This window comes from Somniosus microcephalus, chromosome 3 (genome assembly GCF_052327205.1).
Source record: "Somniosus microcephalus isolate GS21.2 chromosome 3, FLI_Smic_1.0, whole genome shotgun sequence".
Classification (NCBI taxonomy): Eukaryota; Metazoa; Chordata; class Chondrichthyes; order Squaliformes; family Somniosidae; genus Somniosus; species Somniosus microcephalus.
This window is the reverse complement of record NC_140989.1, coordinates 74,571,358-74,594,555: the sequence shown is the minus strand read 5'-3', so window position 1 is coordinate 74,594,555 and position 23,198 is coordinate 74,571,358. Positions and strand designations below refer to the sequence as shown.

The following is a 23,198-nucleotide window of genomic DNA, read 5'->3' as shown; positions in this document are numbered from 1 at the left end:
GTTTTGAGCACCTTTTCAATCTACACACTCTCAATATATTCCAGATTTTCCCTGTCAAATAACTAACAGCCCATCATATGGAATGAGTTGTTTCTGGTTATATGGTCTACCATCTGTTCCATGCTATGCCCTGATATGTTTAGTGACAAACTAGCACATCATAAGAGCAATGGGGATAGAGGCAGGGTGATTTGACCAATGGAATTTCCTTCCTGCAATAAATTCTTGCAATTTGTATAACCTGTTATTTTCAGTTCTACTACACTGCTGGTTACATTCCAGCTAACATTTGTTTGTGCCAGTATTTAACTCTTTAAAAATTACTAATTTCATTCATGTTCATAGTTTTCCTGTTTTGTTACTTTACAGTGACATTTGTGCTCACTTTTAGTACAACTTCTTCTGAACCTCCCATCAAGTCTTGAGTTGCTGATACTGTACCTGTACTGCCACAATTGTTAGCTCCATTTTACAGTTAGGGATCTCATCGTCCATCAAAAATTTCAACAGTTTTTATTGTGTCCAGAGGCTGGGTTGGCATTGGACTTTTTGAACTTGGTATTGAGTTACTTTACACAAATATTTCCCATTCTACAGGAACATTAACATCTTTTTGACATTGATATTGGGTAAGTGGCTCATTAGCTGCTTCAGAAGTGTTAAAGGAGCATACTGCAGATGTGTTGTGATTGGCTGCTTTTTGAGGAACTACACATTTCTAAACCATGTGTTCCCACAATTTCATTAGTGGGTTATGAATTTCAATTAAAAATGAGCATTTCTCACATTTTTCTCGAACAAAAGAAAACTAGCCCACATTTTAAAATAACAAACCCTTTCAGTTACGTACTGAAAATGAAGATGTCCTTATTATCAAATCAAATCAAATCAATCAAATCAACTTTTATTGTCATTGTTAGTGCACAAGTGCAGTACAACGAAATGTAGGCTTGCGGCTCCCGAGAGTGTACATTTGGATTAAGACATTTAAACATTCAACATACATTTGGCTTGTAGTATATTAACATAAATATAACCATAATAAAGTGCATTGGCAGATGTGCAGGCTTGAGTTTATTTGTGGAGTTCAGTAGGATGACAGCCCTGGGAAAGAAGCTGTTCCTAAATCTGGTCGTACGGGTGTGAATGCATCTGTAGCGTCTCCCAGATGGCAGGAGGGCAAACAGACTGTGGCTGAGTTGGGTAGGGTCTTTGATGATGGACCGTCACCTCCGTAGACAGCGTTTCTGGTATATGTGCTCTATGGTCGGTAGCCAGGTGCCGGTAATGCGTTGGGCAGTTTTGACTACCCGCTGCAGGGCTTTCCGGTCATAGTAGCTACAGCTGCCATACCATACTGTGATACAGTTTGTCAGGATGCTCTCTATTGTGCAGCGGTAAAAGTTAGAGAGGATCAGGGGTGACAGATTACATCCCTTCAGCCTCCTTAGGAAATATAGGCGCTGCTGGGCCTTCTTCACCAGAGAGGAGGTGTTGAGGGACCAGGAGAGGTCTTCCGTGATGTGGACTCTGAGGAACTTAAAGCTGTCCACCCTTTCCACCACAGCCCCATTGATGTGGATGGGGGTGTGACTTCCGCCTTTAGACTTCCTGAAGTCCACAATGATTTCTTTTGTTTTCTTGGTGTTAAGGGCCAGGTTGTTATCGGTGCACCACTTCACGAGATGCTGGACCTCCTCCCTGTAGGCTGACTCATCGTTGTTGGTGATCTGGCCTACTACCATGGTGTCATCCGCAAACTTGATGATGGTGTTGGAACCATTAACAGCCACACAGTCGTGAGTGAAGAGGGAATAGAGGAGGGGGCTCAGCACACATCCTTGTGGGGCCCCCGTGTTCAGGGTCAGGGGGGGGGGGGAAGTGTGGTTACCTAATTTGACAGACTGGGGTCTGTTTGTTAGGAAGTCCAGGGTCCAGTTGCAGAGGGAAGTGTTCAGGCCAAGAGTTTGGAGTTTGGTGGCCAGCTTGTTGGGGACGATAGTGTTGAATGCTGAGCTGTAGTCTATGAACAGCATTCTGATGTAGGTCTCCTTACCATCTAGGTGATTCAGTGCCGAGTGTAGAGCAGTTGTGATTGCATCCTCCGTTGATCTGTTTGCCCGATAGGCAAACTGGTGTTGGTCAAGGGAGGCAGGAACACTGGCTTTGATGTGGGCTAAGACCAGTCTCTCGAAACACTTCATTATGATGGGTGTGAGTGCGACAGGTCGATAGTCGTTCAGGCACGTCACAGCCGTTTGTTTTGGCACAGGAATAATGGTAGCGGTCTTGAAGCATGTAGGGACTACTGCCTGGGCCAATGACAGATTGAAGATGGCGGTGAAGACATCAGCCAGCTGATCAGCACATTCCTTGAGTACCCGTCCAGGGATGCTATCCGGTCCAGCAGCCTTTCGTGTGTTCACTCCGCGTAGAACACCCCTTACGTCGGAGGTCGACAGAGTGAACACCTGGTCTTCCGGGGGTGGCAAGGCTTTGGTAGCCGGCTCCCTGTTGTCCCTGTTGAAGCAAGCGTAGAAGTTGTTAAGCTCCTCCGGAAGGGAGGCATCGCTAACCGGGGGACTGGTGTTTTTGCCCTTGTAGTCCGTGATGGACTGGATGCCTTGCCACATGCGCCGGGGGTCCGAGTTGTTGCGGAAGTGATCCTCTATCCACAGTGTCTGTTTCCTTTTGGCAGTCCTGAAACCCTTTTTTAGGTTGGTCGTAGCTGCACTGTAAGCCGCCGCGTCGCCAGATTTAAATGCTGCGTCGCGTGCTTTCAACAGTGAGCGGACTGTTACTAGCCACTTCAATGTATCCTAAATTCTAACTTAGATGTGAAGGCAAATATTTACCAAAAATATGGGCTGTCAAATTTAATTAAACAGATCTGGTCATTTCCTATTATGTTTCTAAACACTACTTCCTTCATACAGATTTTAGCGATAATAAGTTGCCGTCAGTAAGAAGCAGGTATAAACTATTTTCATCAGAGACTGTCAATTTGGCAACAAGAAGAACACAGGAAATGTGCATACTGAGCTTGAGGGAATCCTCTGTTTTCACTCTCTCTTGCAGTCTGGACACATATGATGATGATGATGTTCTGACGAAGGGTCATCGACCTGAAATGTTGGGGATGATTTTGCCAGCCCTGGGGAGGCGAGTATGGAGGCGGGACTGCTGGGAAAATGGCAGAATTTGGGGGCAAGTGGCAAACCCGCCCCCAATCCGCCTCCATGCCATCTTCCCAGGAGGCGGGTTGCCGTCCCATGCTGGGTCCCGTCTCCTTGGAGGTGGGAAGGGATTAAAACCTATTAACTGGCTGTTAACAGGTAGTTAACAGGCAGAAAATAGGATTATCCCCATTTTGCCCTCACAAGTGCGGGCTTCCCGAAGGCTCCAAAACCTGCCAGCTCAGCTCAGCGAGTATTGGGTCTGCGGGGGGGGGATGCAAAAGTGTGGTGTGAAGGTAAGTGATGGGTGCAAGAGTGTAGAGGTGAGTATCTGAGGTAAGTCCTAAGTGTTTTTAAAAGCGTACTTAACTTTGTTTCTTCCTGCAGGCTTCAGTCGGTTTCTATGCGGAGAGTCTTGCACCTCTATGTTGCAGATGAGAGATGTCCGTTGCATTCTCAGATGCAACAAACATCTCAATTCTGTAAAAGAAAGAAGGTTGATGAGGTCTTGTATGCAAGACCTCATCAAACTGCACAGTTTGTCACTGTTTGACAGCTTCACAGAGCTGTCAAATGATGACAATTCATCTGTCAAAAAATTTTGACGGGTGACACGTCAGACGTTGACATGCTCTGCAACCGGCTTTCCCTTAATTGGCCTGCTAAGCCCGCTGGGCAGACTTAACAAGGTCAATCAAGGGAAAATAGCGTGGGTTGACCACAAATTGATGGAGGCGGGACTGAAACCCAACAAGCAGCAGTCCTGTCTCCAATGCACCTCCATTCACAAAATCGCCCCCGTTAACTCTGTTGCTCTCTCCACAGATGCTGCCTGACCTGCTGAGTATTTCCAGCATTTTCTGTTTTTATTTCAGATTTCCAGCATCCGCAGTATTTTGCTTTTGTATGATGATGTTGAGCATGGCCTCCTCAAAAGGAGCCAAGGCCTTGAAATTCCTGACCCTTCCTCCAGTTCAGAAATGCTGTTTTATTATATGCCACCTTGTCATGCCACTATAGTAGTAGTATTGAGATGTTAAAAGTTTTAGTACAGTTCATCCTATGTCTTAGTAAATTAACATTCATTATGCAGCTCGGTTGTGTTAGGAGAATTTTCAGTATGAAACCCCTTTAGAATAGACTGTAGGTGCTAGTTATTCACCCTGTAAGCAGCGTTACTGGCAGCTCCAAACAAATGAACTGATCTTGCCAGAAGACATGACATCAGTTCATTCCCCTAATTATCTGATGCTCTGGACATGTCACTTTTAATACACTTGGCGCGCCAAGATCACAATGTTGCTAATGAGGGGCTGCTGACTGCCTGTTGTGCACTGGGCAGTTGTCTAGCATGGGGGGAAAAGGCTTTTGGAATGGAAACAGTGACGGCATGGGGTAGGGACGAATAGAAAAGAAGACTTGCGTTTATGTAGCGCCTTTCACAACCTCAGAACATCCCAAAGTGTTTTACAGCCAATGAAGTATTTTTAAAGTGTAGTCGCTTTTGTAACATAGGATTTGGTGGGTGGGGGGCGGGGTGGGGGGTGGGTGCGACGGATTTGGGTATGGACAGCAGCAATACCTGAATTGCTTTTTATTTTGTTTCAGCACCTTCCCTTCAAAAAGTCAAGTTTGCAGCTACAGTACTGCTCAGGCACTTCTGCTGCATTAAGGAGCAGCCACATAATTTGGATGGAGCCTAGTACGACACTAGTGCACAAGCCCCTATCCCCCTTTGCAATCGCTACCTGCATTGGAGTGCACTGGGTGCCTTGGGCAAGTTGTAGACTTTAGGCCTCTGTGCCCACCATCATATTTATGCCATTTTGCAGTATGAGCATGTATGGTAAGTTTTCAAAAGGCTGTACGTTTGTCTGAATGGTTGGGTAGGGCAGAATAAAAGAGTAACAGGTTACCTGGAAACACTTTGTGGCATGCATGCTTGGGGCAGCTACTTGGTATAGAAAGCAGTTCAGGAGCCTTACCTCGGCAGTTTCGTCAGCTCTGCCATCTTTTTCTGCATTTGGAATCCTTTGGATGTTGTGGCAGCATTCACCATGATAACTGCCAGACTTATTGCACTAGTCTCTTCTATGGAGAGCACCTTTCAGTTCCAAAGGGAACAGCCCTTCTCACCATCTGGAGCTTGAGTTATAGCTTCACAGCTGTAAATTTGGTGGTGCAAGGGCCAGAATCCTCCACTGCCTAGAAATTTTCCAGCCCAAACCCCTTCTTTTCTGTTGTAGATGAGAATGCCAATGTTTATATAGCAGCTGCAGCTCTTTAAATCAGCAGCAGTTGTGGAATTGTTGTGAGTGCTCCACAAGGCTGCACATTGTGCAGTTAGGAGCTCGTAATTAAGTCAAAATATGCAAACCTTGCATATCTGGAATAAATGGCATTTGATAGCAGTCAACATTGCAACAATGCAATGCACTATTTATCCCAATTTTGCACAAAAACTGGATTTCCCAGGTTCATATTTCTAAATTATATGGCCAACGGTGGATAGAACATAGACTCATAACAAATGTTTGGTGCGGTGGATTGTGCATCAGTACATGCCTGGTTGGCTGCATTTTGTATGAGTACCTCTTGCCTGAACCTCTGTTCTGGAAAGAAGCAAAATCAGAAAACTATTATTTTTAACTGAAGTATTCAAAAAATCTGCTTTTAACACTTTTGTTTTATAGATTGTGGTGCCTTGAATGTTTGTAATTAGTTGAGAATATTTTCAAAATTATTAGAGTTTTTAAACTTATCTAGAGTTGCGTACTTTCAACTCTTTTCATTTGTATAGTTTAATGTATTTTCTGTATTGTCTTTCCCTCATTGCCATGGTATAATAGTGCCTCCAATTGTTTACTTACAAGCATGGATTAACTAAATTAGCAGGTTTCTGATACCGATTACCTTGATAACAAATATTACACACCAGATTAAATCACCTCTAACAGATGCTTACCACATACCTAGAATATCTTTTTAGTCCTGTTAAACTGAAAGATCGACTCATAAAGGACGTGTCAGGTGGAGAAAACGTGAAAGCTCTAACATCAGTTGTGGTAAGATCACGGCAGAATATTGTGTAGTTTACAATCACGCCATTGGTCTGAGCAGGTGGTTGCCAATTTGCTATGATGTCACTAGAGGTCCATGCACGTAATTCTGGAGGTGCCATTCCAGAAGGAGCTGAAGGATTAGTCCTGGCTTTGGAAGGAGGACTGATGGTGCTCCCTTGGCTATTATTGGCAGCAACAGTGTAGCTGTACTCCATACCTGGTGTCAGAGTGAAGTCATGATAGCGAGTTTCTAGGCCTGCATAAATGAGCACACCATCACGCCTTAGTTCATAGTTTCTGATCTGTCCATTGGGATTATTTGGTTCTTTCCATGTAACTTCAATAGATTCTGATCCTGTGACCTGTAACTTGGGTATTACCATGTTGGATGGTGGCGCTTCCATTGTCCAACTATTTACAGATGAGCTGGAAGTACAGCCACCATTAGTGCAGACAATTAAGATGAAATGGTATTCTGTGTATGGTTTTCGACCAGAAACTACAGTAGTTAGTCCCTGTCCGGAGTAGGTCTGTTCACTATTAACAAGTAATCTATATTCAGAAATCTTTCCAGTTTGTATCACTGATGCTATCCAAGAAGCATTGATCTGTGTTGCACTAATAGTCTGAAGTGTTGGTGGGCTCACAAAAGCTGGAGCTGTTTCAAGTGTTCGTATTTCAGTAGCTTTACTGGTGGAGCAGCCGCCCATTGTACAAGCAATCACTGCATAGCTGTAAACTGTGTATGCGAGTAGGCCTTCATCTGTATATTTAAATGTTAAAGCATCAAAACTGAAAGGAAAATTAAGTTTATTCCTTTGTAGTCTGTAGGACTGGAGAACACCGTTGATTTTTTCTGGAGTAGACCAGGAAATTACTAGCTTATGTGCGTTATCTGGTACATGCTGAACTTCAGGAGCAAGAAGGCCCATCGGTGCATCCTGGTTGGTTTTCACAACCACCCATGGGCTGTCTGCATGTCCAACAGAATTCCAGCTACGTACTTTATACTCATATCTTGTCCATGGTTTTAAATTGCCATCAATGAATACATATTCGTCTTTGCCAGTCTCATATTCTCTGAATACTGCCTCCTCATCCATCAATAGTTCTCTTTTCTCAAGGTAGCTTGCAGTTTGTCTATTGCTTTTACGAATCACATCATACTGAATTATTTTTCCATTTGCACTAAGTGGCTTAATCCACCTCAGTTCAATCTGTGTTGCGTTCATTGACTGAATAGCAGGTGCAGGCTGGGAAGCTGGCGGTGCTTCGTCTGTCCTCACTTCTTGTGGTGGAAAATGTGTGCAGCCTGCCTTTGTGCAAGCTTCAAGCACTAGTGTGTAGACTGTGTAAGGCTCCAGACGTCTGAATAAGAACTGACGGGACAAACCACTGTACTCCAAATTGTCATCACCATAAATCTTATAAGTCTGCAAAACAAAATAATTGTGGCAATATTAGTCACAAGCTTGGAATTTTTTTTCCATGTAGAGCAAAAATAAATCTTTTAAAATCCAGATTTCACTGCTTTCCATGAAATCCCCACTGTTAATTACCACCAAAATAGCCACCCTTTAACTAGGAAGGGGAAACACCAAGTTCTCAAACTAATAACTTGCCATTAACCAGCAACAAGAATTGAGTTTGACTGACATTTGGGAATGGGATCCTAACACTGGGTCTAAATAAGATCCCAGTACTAGTCCTCTAAAACATATTTTACACTATTGACCCCTTGGGAAGGAGAAGGGGGTGAAAATTGGCAGTAGCGTAAACTGGGCGATAGCAAATTGCCGGCCCGTTTTACACCTTGCCCGATTTCCTTACCTATTGATGGGCCGCCATTTCTTTATCAGTACTTCTGCAGACCAAATTCACTCCCTTCTCCTTCCCAAAGTATGTATTGGTGATTTAAAGAAATCATTATATTTTAGTTGAATTGCTGATAACCGGGAAAACATATGGCTTAAAATAAAAAGCAAAAAACTGCAGATGCTGGAAATCTGAAACAAAATCAGAAATTGCTGGAGGCACGCAGCATGACGGTCAAGCAGCATCTGTGCAGTGAACAGATGAGTTAACGTTTTGGGTTATCAAAACAGTTTTGATAAAACGTGAACTCATCTGTTCTCGCCACTGATGCTGCCTGACATGTTGAGATTTTTCTGACATTTTTTCTTTTTGTATCATATGGCCTAAAATGTGGGGCTGGATTTTCATTCAGCTGTTGGGAAGGAGGCGGGACTACAACTTTTGGGTTTTAGTCCCGCCTCCATCGACGTCCGGCCAATCGACGCGATTTTCCCTTGATTGATCTTGTTGAGCCCGCCCAGCGGGCTCAGCAGGCCAATTAAGGGCCACCCGGCAACAGGTGATGTCACAGACTGAAATTTCATCTGTCAAGAGTTTTTGACAAATGAAATATCAGTGTTTCACAGCTGTTTGAAGCTGTCAAACACTGACAGTCTGATTTCTAACCTGAGTCCTTCTACGCAGACTCAGTTAGAACTGTCACCGGTACTGAAAGCTGAAGGCTGTCACTTTTGACAGATCGCAGCCGTTCAGCTTTCAGTTCCGGCTGAGTGATGGACGCCAGACGCCTTGAGAAAGAAAGGCTGTTAAGGTAAGTACAGGTAATTTAAACTTCTTTACACACTTTAGACACACCAAACACACTTACCTTTGCACTCATGCACCCATCACTCACCTGAACACCGACATCGCGACCCCTCCAAGTCCTTCAACCCGACGGTCCGCCTGCTCTAACCTGGCGTGGTTTGGAGCCGTCGGGAATCCCATACGACACCCCTCAAAATAGGGATTATGCTAAAAACTGCCTGTTAACTACCTGTTAACAGGCAGTTAATTGGCACTAATCCCTTCCCGCCTCGGGTCGGCGGGTCCCAGTGCAGGGCGGGTACCCGCCTCCCTTGAAACTTATGTGGAGGCGGGTTTTGGGCGGGATGGTGTCGGGACCCCCGAATTCAGGATTTTTTCCCCCCGCACGCCTGAAAGCCCGCCTCACGGCACACTGAAAATCTGGCCCATTGTTTCTAAACTATAATATTACAAAAATAAAAATGTTTTTCTGTTCACATGAACTGCTTTACAATATATCTAATTTAAGAACATAAGAAAAAGGAGCAGGAGTAGGCCATTCAGCCTTTCGAGCCTGCTCTGACATTCAGTAAGAACATGGCTGATCTTCTACCTCAACTCCACCTTCCTACACTATCCTCATATCCCTTGATTCCCTTAGTATCCAAAAATCTATCGATCTCTGTCTTGAATATACTCAGGCGTATTTAGTTGCAGTTATCACGAACAAAGCTCTGTCAGAATGATATCATATTTGACACTATTGGGCCAATTTGGTGTTCTGGTGTTCCCAGCCGAGAGCGGTGCTCACATGCAACACATCATGGGACAATACCGGTGCAAAGGCTGGAAAATCTGCCAGCGATTTCTCATGATGCGCATCCTGCAAAGCCACTCACTGCTAAGAGCGTGCGGCTGTTCCTTATATCTGGAGCTTCATTACTGACTGATACTTTAATTAAACTTTAAGGCACCAATATTTAAGGGGAGGGAGTGGGGGTGACTGTCAGTGGTTGGGAAACCCGGAAATATCGGAAAGGTGGAGGGCCTGCCAAAATTAACGGCAGGACCTCATTTGGATTTTTATTCTGCATTTCTCACCCAGCAGTTGGCCAGATTGAAAGGCTGGTCACTGCTGGGCAGGAAGGCCTGCTGTAGGAGGCTGCAGCCAGGGACTTGAGAGGAGGGAGGGAGAGATTGTGAGAGGTGTGGTGGGGTGGGGCGGGGGGGGGGTCAGGCATCGGATCGCGAGGGGGAAGGGGAGTCAGCCAATCAAGTAAGGGAGGCAGGCATTGGATCACCGGTGGAGGAGGGTGTTGGCCAATCGTGGTGGAGGCAGGCATTGGATAGCGAGGATTCTGCAGATCGCAGGGGATCAGCCTCGGATCACAGGTGGGAGAGATCGCGGGGTGGGAGACAGATCGCGGTAGGATAGCTTGAGAGGCTGGGGGAATCACTCCTGATCCTGCTGGCCTACAAGCAGTGTTGAAAAGACACATTCCTGCTGGATCTGACAGTTTTCGCCTCTGTTTAGCTGGCAGGTGGCCTGAGAACTGGGAAACCGGGCCCACGGCCGTTAAATCCACATGGCTGCTAAAATCTGAGGCATGCAGATTCATTAACATATTCTAATTACCGACACTCTTCTTGAGAGCAGGTTACTCGCCCACCTCCCCAATCCACCACAGTTAAACCGCAAGTAAGAACTCTGGAAGAGTTCCCATGGATTGGAGGATAGCTAATGTAACCCCACTATTTAAAAAGGGTGATAGAGAGAAAACGGGGAACCGGTAAGCCTGACATCGGTAGTGGGGAAAATGCTAGAGTCCATTATAAAAGATGTAATAGCAGAGCACTTGGAAAACAGTGCCAGGATTGGACAAAGTTAACATGGATTTACAAAAGGTAAATCATGCTTGACTATTCTACTGGAATTTTTTGAGGATGTAACTGGTAGAATAGATAAGGGAGAACCAGTGGATGTGGTGTATTTGGACTTTCAGAAGGCTTTTGATAAGGTCCCGCATAAGAGATTAGCGTACAAAGTTAAAGCACATGGGATTGTGGGTAAGGTACTGTCTTGGATAGAGAACTGGTTGGCAGACAGGAAGCAAAGAGTTGGAATAAACGTGTCTTTATCCGAGTGGCAGGCAGTGACTAGTGGGGTACCGCAGGGATCGGTGCTAGGACCCCAGCTAGTCACAATATATATAAATGATCTAGACGAGGGAACTAGATGTAATATCTCCAAGTTTGCAGATGACACAAAGCTGGGTGGGCGTGTGTGCTGTGAGGAGGATGCCGAGAAACTCCAGTATGATTTGGACAGTTTGGGTGATTGGGCAGATGCATGGCAAATGCAGTGTAATGTGGATAAATGCGAGGTTATTCACTTCGGTGGCAAAAACAGGAAGACAGATTATTATCTGAATGGCAATAGATTGCGAAAAGGGGAAGTGCAACGAGACCTGGGTGTCCTTGTGCACCAGTCGCTGAAGATAAGCATGCAGGTGCAGCAGGTGGTTCAGAAGGCAAATGGTATGTTGGCCTTCATAGCGAGAGGATTCGAGTATAGGAGCAAGGATGTCTTGCTGCAGTTGTACAGGGCCTTGGTGAGACCACACCTTGAGTATTGTGTGCAGTTTTGGTCGCCTTATCTGAGGAAGGATGTTCTTGCCATGGAGAGAGTGCAGCGAAGATTCACCAGACTGATACCTGGGATGGTAGGAATGACGTATGAGGAGAGATTGGGTCGATTAGGCTTATATTTGCTAGAGTTTAGAAGAATGAGAGGGGATCTCATTGAAACTTATAAAATTCTAACAGGACTAGACAGACTAGATGCAGGAAGGCTGTTCCCGATGGCCGGGGAGTCCAGAACCAGGGGTCACAGTCTAAGGATACGGGGTAAGCCATTTAGGACTGAGATGAGGAGGAATTTCTTCACCCAGAGAGTGGTGAACCTGTGGAATTCTCTACCACAGAAGGCAGTTGAGGCCAATTCATTAAATATATTCAAGAAGGAGTTGGATATATTTCTTGAGGCTAACGGGATCAAGGGATATGGGGAGAAAGCAGGGACAGGGTACTGAATTTGGATGATCAGCCATGATCTCATTAAATGGCGGCGTGGGCTCGAGGGGCCGAATGGCCTACTCCTGCTCCTATCTTCTATGTTTCTATGTTCAAGGCGGGTTGGAGTTGGGTTTCCCATTTTAAAAAATTTAACCCCCCTCCACCCCCTCCTGCCTGGTGGGGGGGGGGGGTGGGTGAGGAATTAAAATTCCCCCACAGAATGTTGCAAATTGGGATTCTGAAACTCATCAATGTGTCAACTGATCTACTGTGAATGTTCACAATAAGCTTCTGATCCAAAAACTATTTCTTGGACTGTCACTGAAGTTGAACTCAGAGCTCCGTCAGCAGACAATGATTTTGCCTTACCACTGACTGCAGCCTAGAAGTTACTGTTGGTGATGTTAGTGCCTGAATTTATAACGTGTGCATACAAATTTCTGCTCCTTCAATGATACGGAGGCATTAGCCCACTTAAACTAAATGGTTAAAGCCTCTGTTAAACTGGTGGACAGAGGAATGTCATATGAAAACAGTTAACAATCATCTACTAATATTGCCAACAGCAATTTCTCAGCTTGCATGCCTAAAAACAGATTGCCATTCTGAATCTGAGTGATTGTTTTCTATAGCAGAGTTAGAACAAATGTGCTTAAAAAGTATAATTAAGAGATTCAATCAGTGAGCAGAGATAAAGTGCTTAATGTCTGGGGAACAATTGCCCATAGATCTATGAAATCTATTTTCCTTTGCTCCTTATGGGCTGGACAATGGAAGAGTTTCACTATAGAGCAATTTGTACTGTTCCATTGAGTTACATGCTAAATGATTTGGGCATTGTGTTTTTCAATATAAATTGAATGTCAATACATCGGAGTTAATTATAAGAAGGTTCCACTGTATTAATTGGACATTCAGGGGTTGAATTTCTGCAGGGGTTCTAATGAACGTCTGCTGTAACTTCAGCGGTAGATTTGTGGAAACCCTGGAGAAATGGTGTGAACACCGTTTACACGGTTTCTCTGCGGCTTCTGTGGATCTTCTGCCAGAGTTATGGTGAACAATCGGGAGAACCCCGGCAGAGAATAATGGCATTAATGTCAAACGTTTTAAAACATCGCAGCTATTTTCATTAAATGCATTTCAGAATTTCATCCAGGGCCCTTCATAAAGCTGTACAGCTGGTAGATAAGTAGGCCTCAAAATTTCGGGGGTCCCAGTCCGCCAGGAGAAGTGCAGCAGAGTGGAACTCCCAATCGCCCATGGAGATGGCTGTGGCTCTTGTTCCAATTTGCAGGGATATGGTTATTTAAATACTTGGGGTAGGTGGCCTGTGCTTGTAAGGAAAATTAAGAGGTGTCTGTCCTGCTCCACCGGGAGGAGAAACGGAGCAGCGCCATGTCGCTCTGAGGGTAGGCCTGAAGCCCAGGAGGGCCTAAGAGGCACCACATTAAACATCTGTATTTTCCTGGAGCATACGGCATTTTTGGAAAGGTAGTCAATTCCAGAGGAGATTGATGACCTCTTCTTAGTTCAGTCCTGGGTCTTTACTAGGTTCTGAACAGAACTCTCACCAGCTGCCAGTTAATGAGGGTGTAAGTGGAGGAATTCCTGGGGTAGGTGTGTAAATCCCCTAGACACATTTCCAATATGTGGAGAGGAGTGTGGGTGATAGACTTTTGTGCCCCTCCCATACCTCCATACCAGATTTTGGAGTGTATTTTAAATGGGAAGGAAACCTGGAACAACTGGATTTAACCCCAACTTCTGGTTCTCCAGCAGGCTATTCATTTGCTCTCTGCCCTTCCCGGTCACCGGAATTTTGGCCCTGTAATTCGCTGTTAATACCATTGTTTGTATTTCCTAGTCCAGTGCCAAACAAAATAAAATTCTGCAATAAAAGTACACATGTGATTTTAACTCACTACAAAAATTTCAGTCGATAGAATGAAAAGAGCATTTTTGATAAGACTGCAAGAAAGGATGTCCTAAGCTATCTGATGGTCCAGATCTGACAAAGGGGGTATATGTGAAGGGGTAGTTTTTCCACTTTTCCACTTGAGTGTAAATAATCTCCTGGGCAAAGCAAATAGAGGAAATTTGGGTCGGGAGGATCTCATGCCCGAAACGCAGCCTGCCCAATTTTCTGTCCATTTAATTTAATGGATGGAAAATCGGCCATGCTTCATTTCAGGCATGAAATCTTCCCTGTCTGATTCTTCTCTATGTATTCTGCCGAGGCGATTATTTATACCCGAATGCAAGAGGAAAATCAATTCTGAAATGCTAACCCATTGTTTCTCTTTACAAATGCTGAGTGCTGTATATTTTCAATATTTTGCATTTTTGTTTAATGCACATTACAGTTCAGCATGCATTGAATCACTGATATTCTCAAATGTTCCATGAGTTAATTTTTTCTCTAATTTTTTCCCATGCAAATTGTAGTGTATGTAACCGTTCCACCTTTAAGAGAACTATTTTAAGAGTTGCACTACTTTATCTTGGCTGCTGTATACTGTAATACCGGCGGTGACCACACCGGTATATAAGTGCTGTGTAATGATTTATTGGGCAGTTCCGCCCTGACCTTCGACTAGTAAAGACCTGTTAAAAGTTACTCTTGTGGTCTGTGTAGTAATTCTCATTATAACACACAGACTTAACAGTGGCGACGAGTACGATCTTACCCTGCGACAGAGATACATCCAAGGCAGTTTAACGGGCGTCGAGAAGAGGCATCTGCCCTCATCATTCTGCTGAGAAAAGACTCGGGTCTGCAGAGCAAAGGAAGAATTCTGACACGAAGCCTTCCATCAGCAACAGGCAGTGATCATCCCTTCTATCACGGTGGTGGGTAAGCCGATCAGCGACGAGCAGCAAGTCGGCCACGTTGACTGTGAGTAGGGGAGAAAATAAAAAAAACGGAGGATATAAGGGCGGAGAACTCGACCACGGCTGGGGAAAAGAGCCGGACAGAAGTCGGGGCCAGAGGCGCTGAGACTGGGGCAGCGTAAGGCACGGAAGCCGCGGTGAATGCAAACGCAGCCGGTGTGAGAGACCGGGCTACAAGCGGGCTGGGAGACGCAACAGCGTCGAGAGAGAGCTCGACCGCGACCGGTGAAAAAGGCCGGGCAGCTACCGAGACCGCGAGGCGCAGCGACCGGGACAGCGTAAGGCGCGGGAGAAAATAGTGGGCTGGGAGACGCAACAGCGTCAAGAGAGAGCTTGACCGCGACCGGTGAAAAAGGCCGGGCAGCTACCGAGGCCGCGAGGCGCAGTGACCGGGACAGCGTAAGCACGGGAGAAAATTTTTTTTTAAAAACCGCGGAGAACTCAGCCGCAGCCGGGGGGGGAAAGGACCAGACTGCAAGAGGGGCTGGGAGGCATGATTTGAGAACCGCTGGGGAGGGCGAACGCAGCAATACGGCAATCGCCATTACAGCCAGCGGGGGAGAAAGGCAAACGCGGGAAGCCGCCATTTTCGTAGGCGGGGGAAGAAGACAAGCGCGGGAAGCCACCATTTTCGTAGGCGGGGGAAGAAGACGAGTGCGGGAAACCGCCATTTTTAAAAAAAAAAGAAAAATTTCTTTTTGTCTCTCAAGAAGATTGCGAGGATGCCTAAGCGTGGTAACATCAACGATTTCGATCCCGATGTTGAAGATTGGGCCACGTATGTAGAACGCATAGAGATATATTATAAGGCAAATAAAATATCAAATGAAGATAAAGCACTAACCTTACTAAACTCAATGGGTGCGAAGACATACGGGCTATTGAAGCATCTTCTATCACCAGCTAAACCGGCGGATCAGACTTTCGCTAATATTGTTGCTGTCCTGAAGAATCATTTGAACCCCACACTGCTGATGTAAGCGGAACGATTTAAATTTTATGCGAGAACGCAACGGGAAGAGGAAAGCAACGCGGAGTACTTAATTGAACTGCGTAAGCTAGCGAAATACTGTCAGTTTGGGGAAAGACTGACAGAGGCACTGAGAGACAAATTCGTGTGTGGATTGTCGAAAGAAGGAACACAAAAGCGGCTGCTTGAAGAGAATGATCTTACACTTGATAAGGCTGTCTCGATTGCAGCATCGCACAAAGCTGCAGCGAGAGGCACTGCGGAAATGCAGCTGAAGACAGCGGTACTCAGCGTAGATCAAATGGCTTCGGGTACAACGAAATGTTATCATTGTGGGAAGACAACACACGATCAGAACCAATGCTGGTTTAAAAACCAGGAATGTAGAAAATGTGGCAAGCTTGGTCACATAGCTAAAGTATGCCGGTCAGGAAAGAAGACCAGCAACAAAAAGTCACCGCAGGAAAAGTGCAGAAAGGTACATAAGGTGGCTGAGAAGAGTTCGGATGAACAGAATTCGGATTCAGACTCCAACAGCAAGGAACTGGGTAGTCTGAGAATTCACAATGTGAGTAAGGAAGCTGACCGACAAACTATCTGGGCCACACTGCAGATAGCAGGAGTCCACGTGAAGATGGAATTGGACACCGGATCGGCGTTGACGGTCATGAATAAGCAAGATTACAAAAAGTTATTCACACATATTCCCCTACGGGATACGGAGATAGTATTGCAGACATACACGGGGCAAAGAGTATACCCCATCGTAAAGATAAAAGTCAAGGTGGTACACAAGGGCAAAGCACACCAAGGAATGGACATATATGTACTACCTGAGGGAGGTCCACCACTTCTGGGACGGGAGTGGATCAGGAAAATAAATATGGACTGGCACCCCCTACATGCAATAACGGTAGATTCCGGAAAGAAAAAAAATGTCAAACCTGCACGATTGTCCAGAATATTGGATGAGGGCATATACAGCAGTGACAGTGACAAAGCAGAGAGTGAGAACTCGGCGAAGACAATCAGCTCAGACTCTGGAACTGATGATGGTAAGACCAGCCCATGTGCAAAAGACAATGGACTTGCAGACTAATGATGGAAAAACGAAGGAGTGCATAAATGCTTCAGGAGAGAACAAAGTATCAGAACAGAATTCCACTGAACAACAACAACATAGGTTGACAGAGAATTCTGAGTCTGTCCAGTCTACAGACATGCACATTTCTGAGGAACATCGGGCTCGAACTCGACTCAATTTCAAACTACAACAGCAATTAGAACAAATGATTCGCCGTTTTGAACAAGAGATGAATGCAACGAAAAAGTTCTTTGACACAGAGTGGGAGATTCTGGAAAGACAGCAGAAGCAGCTGATTGAGAAAATGGAACAGGAACACACAAACCGTCTGCGCGATGAGGCCAAACGAATCAAAGCTGAGCAAGAAAGGGAATATGTCAAATTCATCGATCAGTTGAAAGCTAAGAAGAAAGAGCACCCTTTTGTGAGCAGTGTCAGCAGTAATAAGCCACTCAGGGGATTGGTGGCAGAGGCAAAAGCTGAAGTGATGGAGGAAATAGAAGACAATAGAGAAGAAGCAGAAGATGATGACTCATCTGAACCATTATCACCCCTACTAGGTCACGCACGTGGTCCCTCCGAACTGAGCCAAATCAGTCTGGAAGTAGAAAAACTTCCCAAGGTACTCGAGCCTTTAGAAGTCAGCAATGCTGGTTCTGAAGTTACGGAAGTTCAAGCTGTTAAGCCCAGTGAAGGACTATTAGATGAGTCACCCCAGCAACGAGAACCTGCTACACCACCGAGAACTACTACACCACCGAGGCGTTATCCGGACCGAGTCAGGAAGCGCCTCCGCAGAGACTGAATCTGTGAACTGTTTTTACATGAAGTTGTGTATATATGTTATGATGTTATGTTTAATGGGGAATATATATACTGTTAAGCTAAAAAGGGAGGATTGTAGTGTATGTAACCGTTCCACCTTTAAGAGAACTATTTTAGTAACCGTTCCACCTTTAAGAGAACTATTTTAAGAGTTGCACTACTTTATCTTGGCTGCTGTATACTGTAATACCGGCGGTGACCACACCGGTATATAAGTGCTGTGTAATGATTTATTGGGCAGTTCCGCCCTGACCTTCGACTAGTAAAGACCTGTTAAAAGTTACTCTTGTGGTCTGTGTAGTAATTCTCATTATAACACACAGACTTAACACAAATGTGCAGAGATTTGCCAGTAGGCCTCTATAGATCTTGCTATATAATATGCATTGTGTATTTGAGTTAAATGAATTATTAATATATGTTCTTATCTCTACCATAACACTATGGTATTTTTCCCTGAGATATTTTCACTTCATTTAACTTCATGATCATTAATATATCTGTTTTAATTGCTAATCTATGTCCCCCAACACCATGCCTGCCATCCTAATTTAACTATATATTTTTACTAACATTCATCTCCATCGTGTCACTTCAAGTTATAATAAGATTGATATTGACACTGTTTTAACCATTATCCCCATGTCTCACCAAAGCTTGTGTGCATCTAGATCTTAAGGGGAATCAGCATAGCTCAAGTCTTAAATGATCTTACCTTGATTATTCCATTTGGGTTAGTGGGTTCTGACCACTTCAGTAACAGTGCACGGCCATTTTCTCTATTCTCAACAGTGAAATTACTGAGTCCACTGGGTGATGCTTCCAGGGTGCGTGCAGAAGTCCATGGGCTTGCTACTTGCCCAGCATTATTTATCGCAAGCACGTGAAAATTATAGATGGTAAAAGGCTTTAATCCAAACACGTGAGCCTGGCTACTTGTACCCTGCAATAAAAATGCATTCACTTTTATCAGTGGCAATTTCAAATCAGCAAACACAAGCTTAGCAAAACTAATTGTATTTTTGAGTATTATTGTAACTCTGAGTATTTTTGCATGAAAATGAAAATCATGCAACAAGATTATAATTTTGCCATTTATTCTGAGAATGCTATGATTTTATGGCTATATGCACCTATATAATCTGGTTTTGTGACATTCACCATTCGGAATGTAGAGAATTTCAGCTTGTTATGTGATGCCTGCTTAATTTTTCAAGCTGCAAGGATCACCCTTTAGTTACAAGATGATACTATTTAATAATGTAGAAATAAGAAAATGAAACAACCTGATTTAACCTGTAACTGCCTGGGAGGGTCCTCATGACTGTGTCTAGCTAGGAACCTGTATTTGTAAAACTGGCTCTGTAGTTTGCATTTCACAGAAAACAAATTTTCAAACTACTGGGATTTTTCATACATAGAGAAACGTATACTACTTATTAGCAACAACTTGCCATTCTCTCGATGGCACAGTGGATTTAGGCAGCGAGCAGCTGAGCCATAGAGACCAGGAAGATCGCAGGTTTGATCTTTGTGCAATGTTAGCTGATCTCAGCCAAGACAGTGGTAAAGGTATTACAACTGGCCTCAGTGTCACTGGATTAGGGAATAATGTATCAGTCAGGATTATCTGATTTAAACAAAACAAAGAGCAAAATACTCCAGATGCTGGAAATCTGAAATAAAAATAGAAAATGCTGGAAGCACTCAGCATTTGTGAAGAAAGGAAAAAAAGTTAACGACCCAGTAATTCCGGTCCCAACGCGTGAGTACGGACGGGGTACTCACGCGTGGGCCCGTTGGAAGTGCCGGATTTCAGCATACACAGCGCATGCGCGGAAAACCGGCGTTTCCTCTCCTCTGAACCAAGGGGTTAAGAGGCGGTTCCCTTGCGACGTTTGAGGCAGCGCGTACGCGTTGAACTTCGTTTTTTTTCACAGGTTTGTCCGTGCGTGAAGGCCTCCACTTTTTACGAATGTAAAAAGCAGACGTAAGGACTTAGTTTTATAAGGTAAGTGGTCTAACAATTAAAGTTAGAATTTTTTTTCCACAGGTTTATTATTTTTAAAGAATTTACAGTAAGGTAAGTGTATTTTTGGACCCGATTTCTTGAAAAAAAAATTTTGGCAGAAATTTGAATAATTGTTTAAAATAGTTTTTTAAAGTTATTAATAGTTAATTTAATTATTGGAATGTTTTTTTAACTTTTATTTAAAGTTTAAGTAGTGTTTTGGGCGCTCGGACTTTTCATGAGTTTGACAGGTCTTATGTCTATCTCATGAATGGACTTTTGTAAACTCCCATTGGTTGCCCAGTGCTCACGTGATCCCAGCCGGCTTATCGCACTAAGTACGCCACTGGATCACGCACGCACAGCGCGCCGGGAGCTGAACCGAGCCACAGACCGGAAATCCACGCAGGCCCAGTCTTCAAATGTCAGCGCGATATGTAAGTGTAGGTCGGGGGCTTGCACCCGCGGGAAGCCCCCGACCCGAATTTCTGGGCCAACGTTTCAGGTCTTCTGACCCTTTGTCAGAACTGGAAGCTGTTACAGATGAACATTTACAGAAGGGACAGAGCAAGGGAAAAGGGGGCCAGCAGAAAAATTAATGACCACATATACAAAAGAAAAAGATTGATCTGTAAACTGATTAGGTGGAGAGCAGGAGATGATTGAATGACTGAAGTCATAATAGCGTAAGATGAAAGAAGGCAGGCTGAGAGAAATTAGAGAAATTAAAGATATACAATAGATTCAGAGGATGTGTAAATGGTCAATGCAGAATAGCAGAAGGGGAAGGAAGCATGGAAAAACTGGCAAAGTGGAGCAGGCAGGTAAAAACTGGGGGTGCAGACCATCCCACTGGCCATCCCGATAGGGGAATCCCCAGCCCAGTCTCCAAACCACAACTGCCCCCATCCCCAGAAATGCTGGTGCTACATTACCAACACTTGCTGTCAGAGAGAAAATGGGAGCTGTAGGTAAGGTCTGAAGTTGTGAAAGTCAATGTTAAGGCCAGAAGGCTGCAAAGTGCTTAGTAGAAAGATGAGGTGCAGTACCACAAGCTTGTATTGAGGTTCATTGGCACAGTGCAGAAGTCCAAGGACAGAGAGATCAGGATGGGAGTGGGATGGAGAATTATAGTAACAAGTGGCTAGGAGCGCAGGTTCGCACTTGCAGACAGAATTGAAGGGCGTGATCTTGCCAGCCCTGGGGAGGTGGGTATGGAGGCGGGACTGCCGGGAAAATGGCAGATTTTGGGGGTGGGTGCCCAACCCGCCTCCATGCCATCTTGCCAGGAGGTAGGTAGCCGTCCCGCACTGGGTCCTGTTTCCTTGGAGGCGGGAAGGGGATTACAGCCACTTAACTGCCTGTTAACAGGTAGTTAACAGGCAGATAAGAGGATTATCCCCATTTTACCCACACAAGTGCAGGCTTCCCGAAGGCTGCGAACCCCGCCAGGGTCACCAAGGCGAGCAGTGGGTCTGTGGGGGTCGGAGGGGTGCAAAAGTGTGCTGTGAAGGTAAGTGATGGGTGCAAATGTGGAGAGATGAGTATGTGAGGTAAGTGGAAAGTGTTAGAAAAAGTTTGCTTACCTTTGTTTCTTCCTGCAGACTTCAAGGGTATGCGGAGAGTATCACACCTCCGCAGCAGAGATGACAGATGGCTGTTGCATTCTCCAATGCAACAACCATCTAATTTCTGCAAAAGAAAGAGGATTGATGAGTCTTGAATTCAAGAACTCATCGAACTACAGAGAATGTCAGTGTTTAACAGCTTCACAGAGCTGTCAAACGATGACAATTCATCTGTCAAAAGTTTTTGACAGATGAAACATCATACGCTGACGCTCTCTGTAACCGGCTTTCCTTTAATTGGCCTGCTAAACCCACTGGGCGGGCTTAACAAGGTCAATCAAGGGAAAATAGCGTAGGTTGGCCCCAAATTGATGGAGGCGGAACATTGACCCGACAAGCAGCAGTCCCGCCTCCAACGCGCCCCCATTGGCAAAATCGCCTCCCAAGTGTTTAACAAAGCAATCACCCAATGTGCGTTTATTCTCCCCAATGTAGTGGAGACCACATCGTGAGCAGCGAATATACAAAACATATCAACACAATCCCACTATCAAACACTTCGGCCCCGATTTTCGGCTTGTGTGGGGAATGGTCGGATTTCCCCGAATGTGGGGTTTCTGACACACATAAAAAAGTGTCAGCCAGCTCCACGCAATTTTCCCTCAAGAGGCCAATTAATTCCCAGCATGTGGGAAGCCTTGCTAATTGTCCAATTCGAGTCAGAAATCCCCACAGTATGATGTCATCAATCGTGGTGCTTTCAAAGTGTCCAGCAAGCTTCTCCACCTCTGCAGGCTTCTTAACCACTCTTGCACAATGGCAGAGGAGCCTGCACCAGCTGCTGCCAGTGGCAGAGGCCGAGCTGCGGCCAAATTTGACGAGGCTTCACTGCAGGCATTATTGGATGGGGTTAGGGCCCACAGGGAGGTCCTCTTCCCTAGGTCAGGGAGGAAGAGGCCTCCCACTGAGACCAATGCTGCATGGATGCAGGTGTCAGCAGATGCCAACTCGCTGAGAGTCACCAGAAGAACCTTGGCATTACATCTCTAACTCCTTCCTTAACTCCCCCACAGTACCATCCAGAGCCCCCGTCCTCACTATGGAGGAGGAAGAGGCTGTGCAGCCAGACTCCTCAGAGGAAGCTCCAACCTCTGAGGGCACAGCGTCAGCAGAAGTAAGCGCACCCAGCACCAGCGCAGACACTCACACCTCGGGGGGACCTTTGGGATGTAGAGTAGTGTTGTCACCTGGTGTTTCACAGCTCACAAGTGAGCCTCAGCAGATTCTGGAGACAGGGACAGCAGTGGAGAGTCCTCGTCGGAGGGCGCAGGACTCTGCCAGCTCAGCTCAGCTGCGCTGCATGTCAACCCTCTGCCTCTGGGTCCATCCGCAAGAGAAGAGGTGATGGAGCTCCATGCACAGATGCAGGAGTCTCTGGCAGGTTTTGTCTCCAGGGTCGCTGCGAGTGTGGAGCGAATGGAGGAGTCCATAGTGACCATGAGCAGAGCCTTTGTGGAGTTATTGGCGCATGAACGCATCACCATGGAAAGGTTGGCAACCTCCATGGAGGAGATAACTCGCCAGGGTACGGAAAACATGGTGAGTGCTCATAAGAAAATGACATCTCTTGAGGAGCGTTGGCCATCTGTTGAACAGAGAAACCAGATCTTCATGAAAGTCCTTCTGAGTAGGACTGCCAGTGCAGAAATGGGTCCCCACGGCCCCCTAAAGCGCAGCAAGGTGCTCTCAAGCCACTGCCAAGCGCTGGCCCCTTCTGGCCTGTGCAGCTTCAGGTGAGTGAGCAGCAGCCTGCTGTTCCTGGATCTGCTGCTGCCGCCTCTGCTGCTGGAGATCCTCTAATGGCAAGAAGGGAAGGAAAAAAAGGCGTCCCATGCTTCTCGTAGATGCCTCCGCTGAGGAAGCGCTGAGTG

The 23,198-nt window shown here is 45.4% G+C and overlaps 1 protein-coding gene across 7 annotated transcripts in view; it reads right to left on the bottom strand.

The window, feature by feature from the left end:
* Positions 1-23,198, bottom strand: part of ush2a (Usher syndrome 2A (autosomal recessive, mild)) — a 1,396,947-nt gene that overhangs the window by 132,414 nt on the left and 1,241,335 nt on the right. For all 7 annotated transcript variants that reach the window (XM_085981146.1, XM_085981156.1, XM_085981149.1 and 4 more), the window contains 2 exons: positions 18,404-18,631; positions 6,149-7,671 (listed from right to left, as the gene is read on the bottom strand). In XM_085981146.1, coding sequence (XP_085837272.1) covers positions 6,149-7,671; positions 18,404-18,631 — 1,751 coding nt within the window. The remainder of the gene's footprint in view (positions 1-6,148; positions 7,672-18,403; positions 18,632-23,198) is intronic.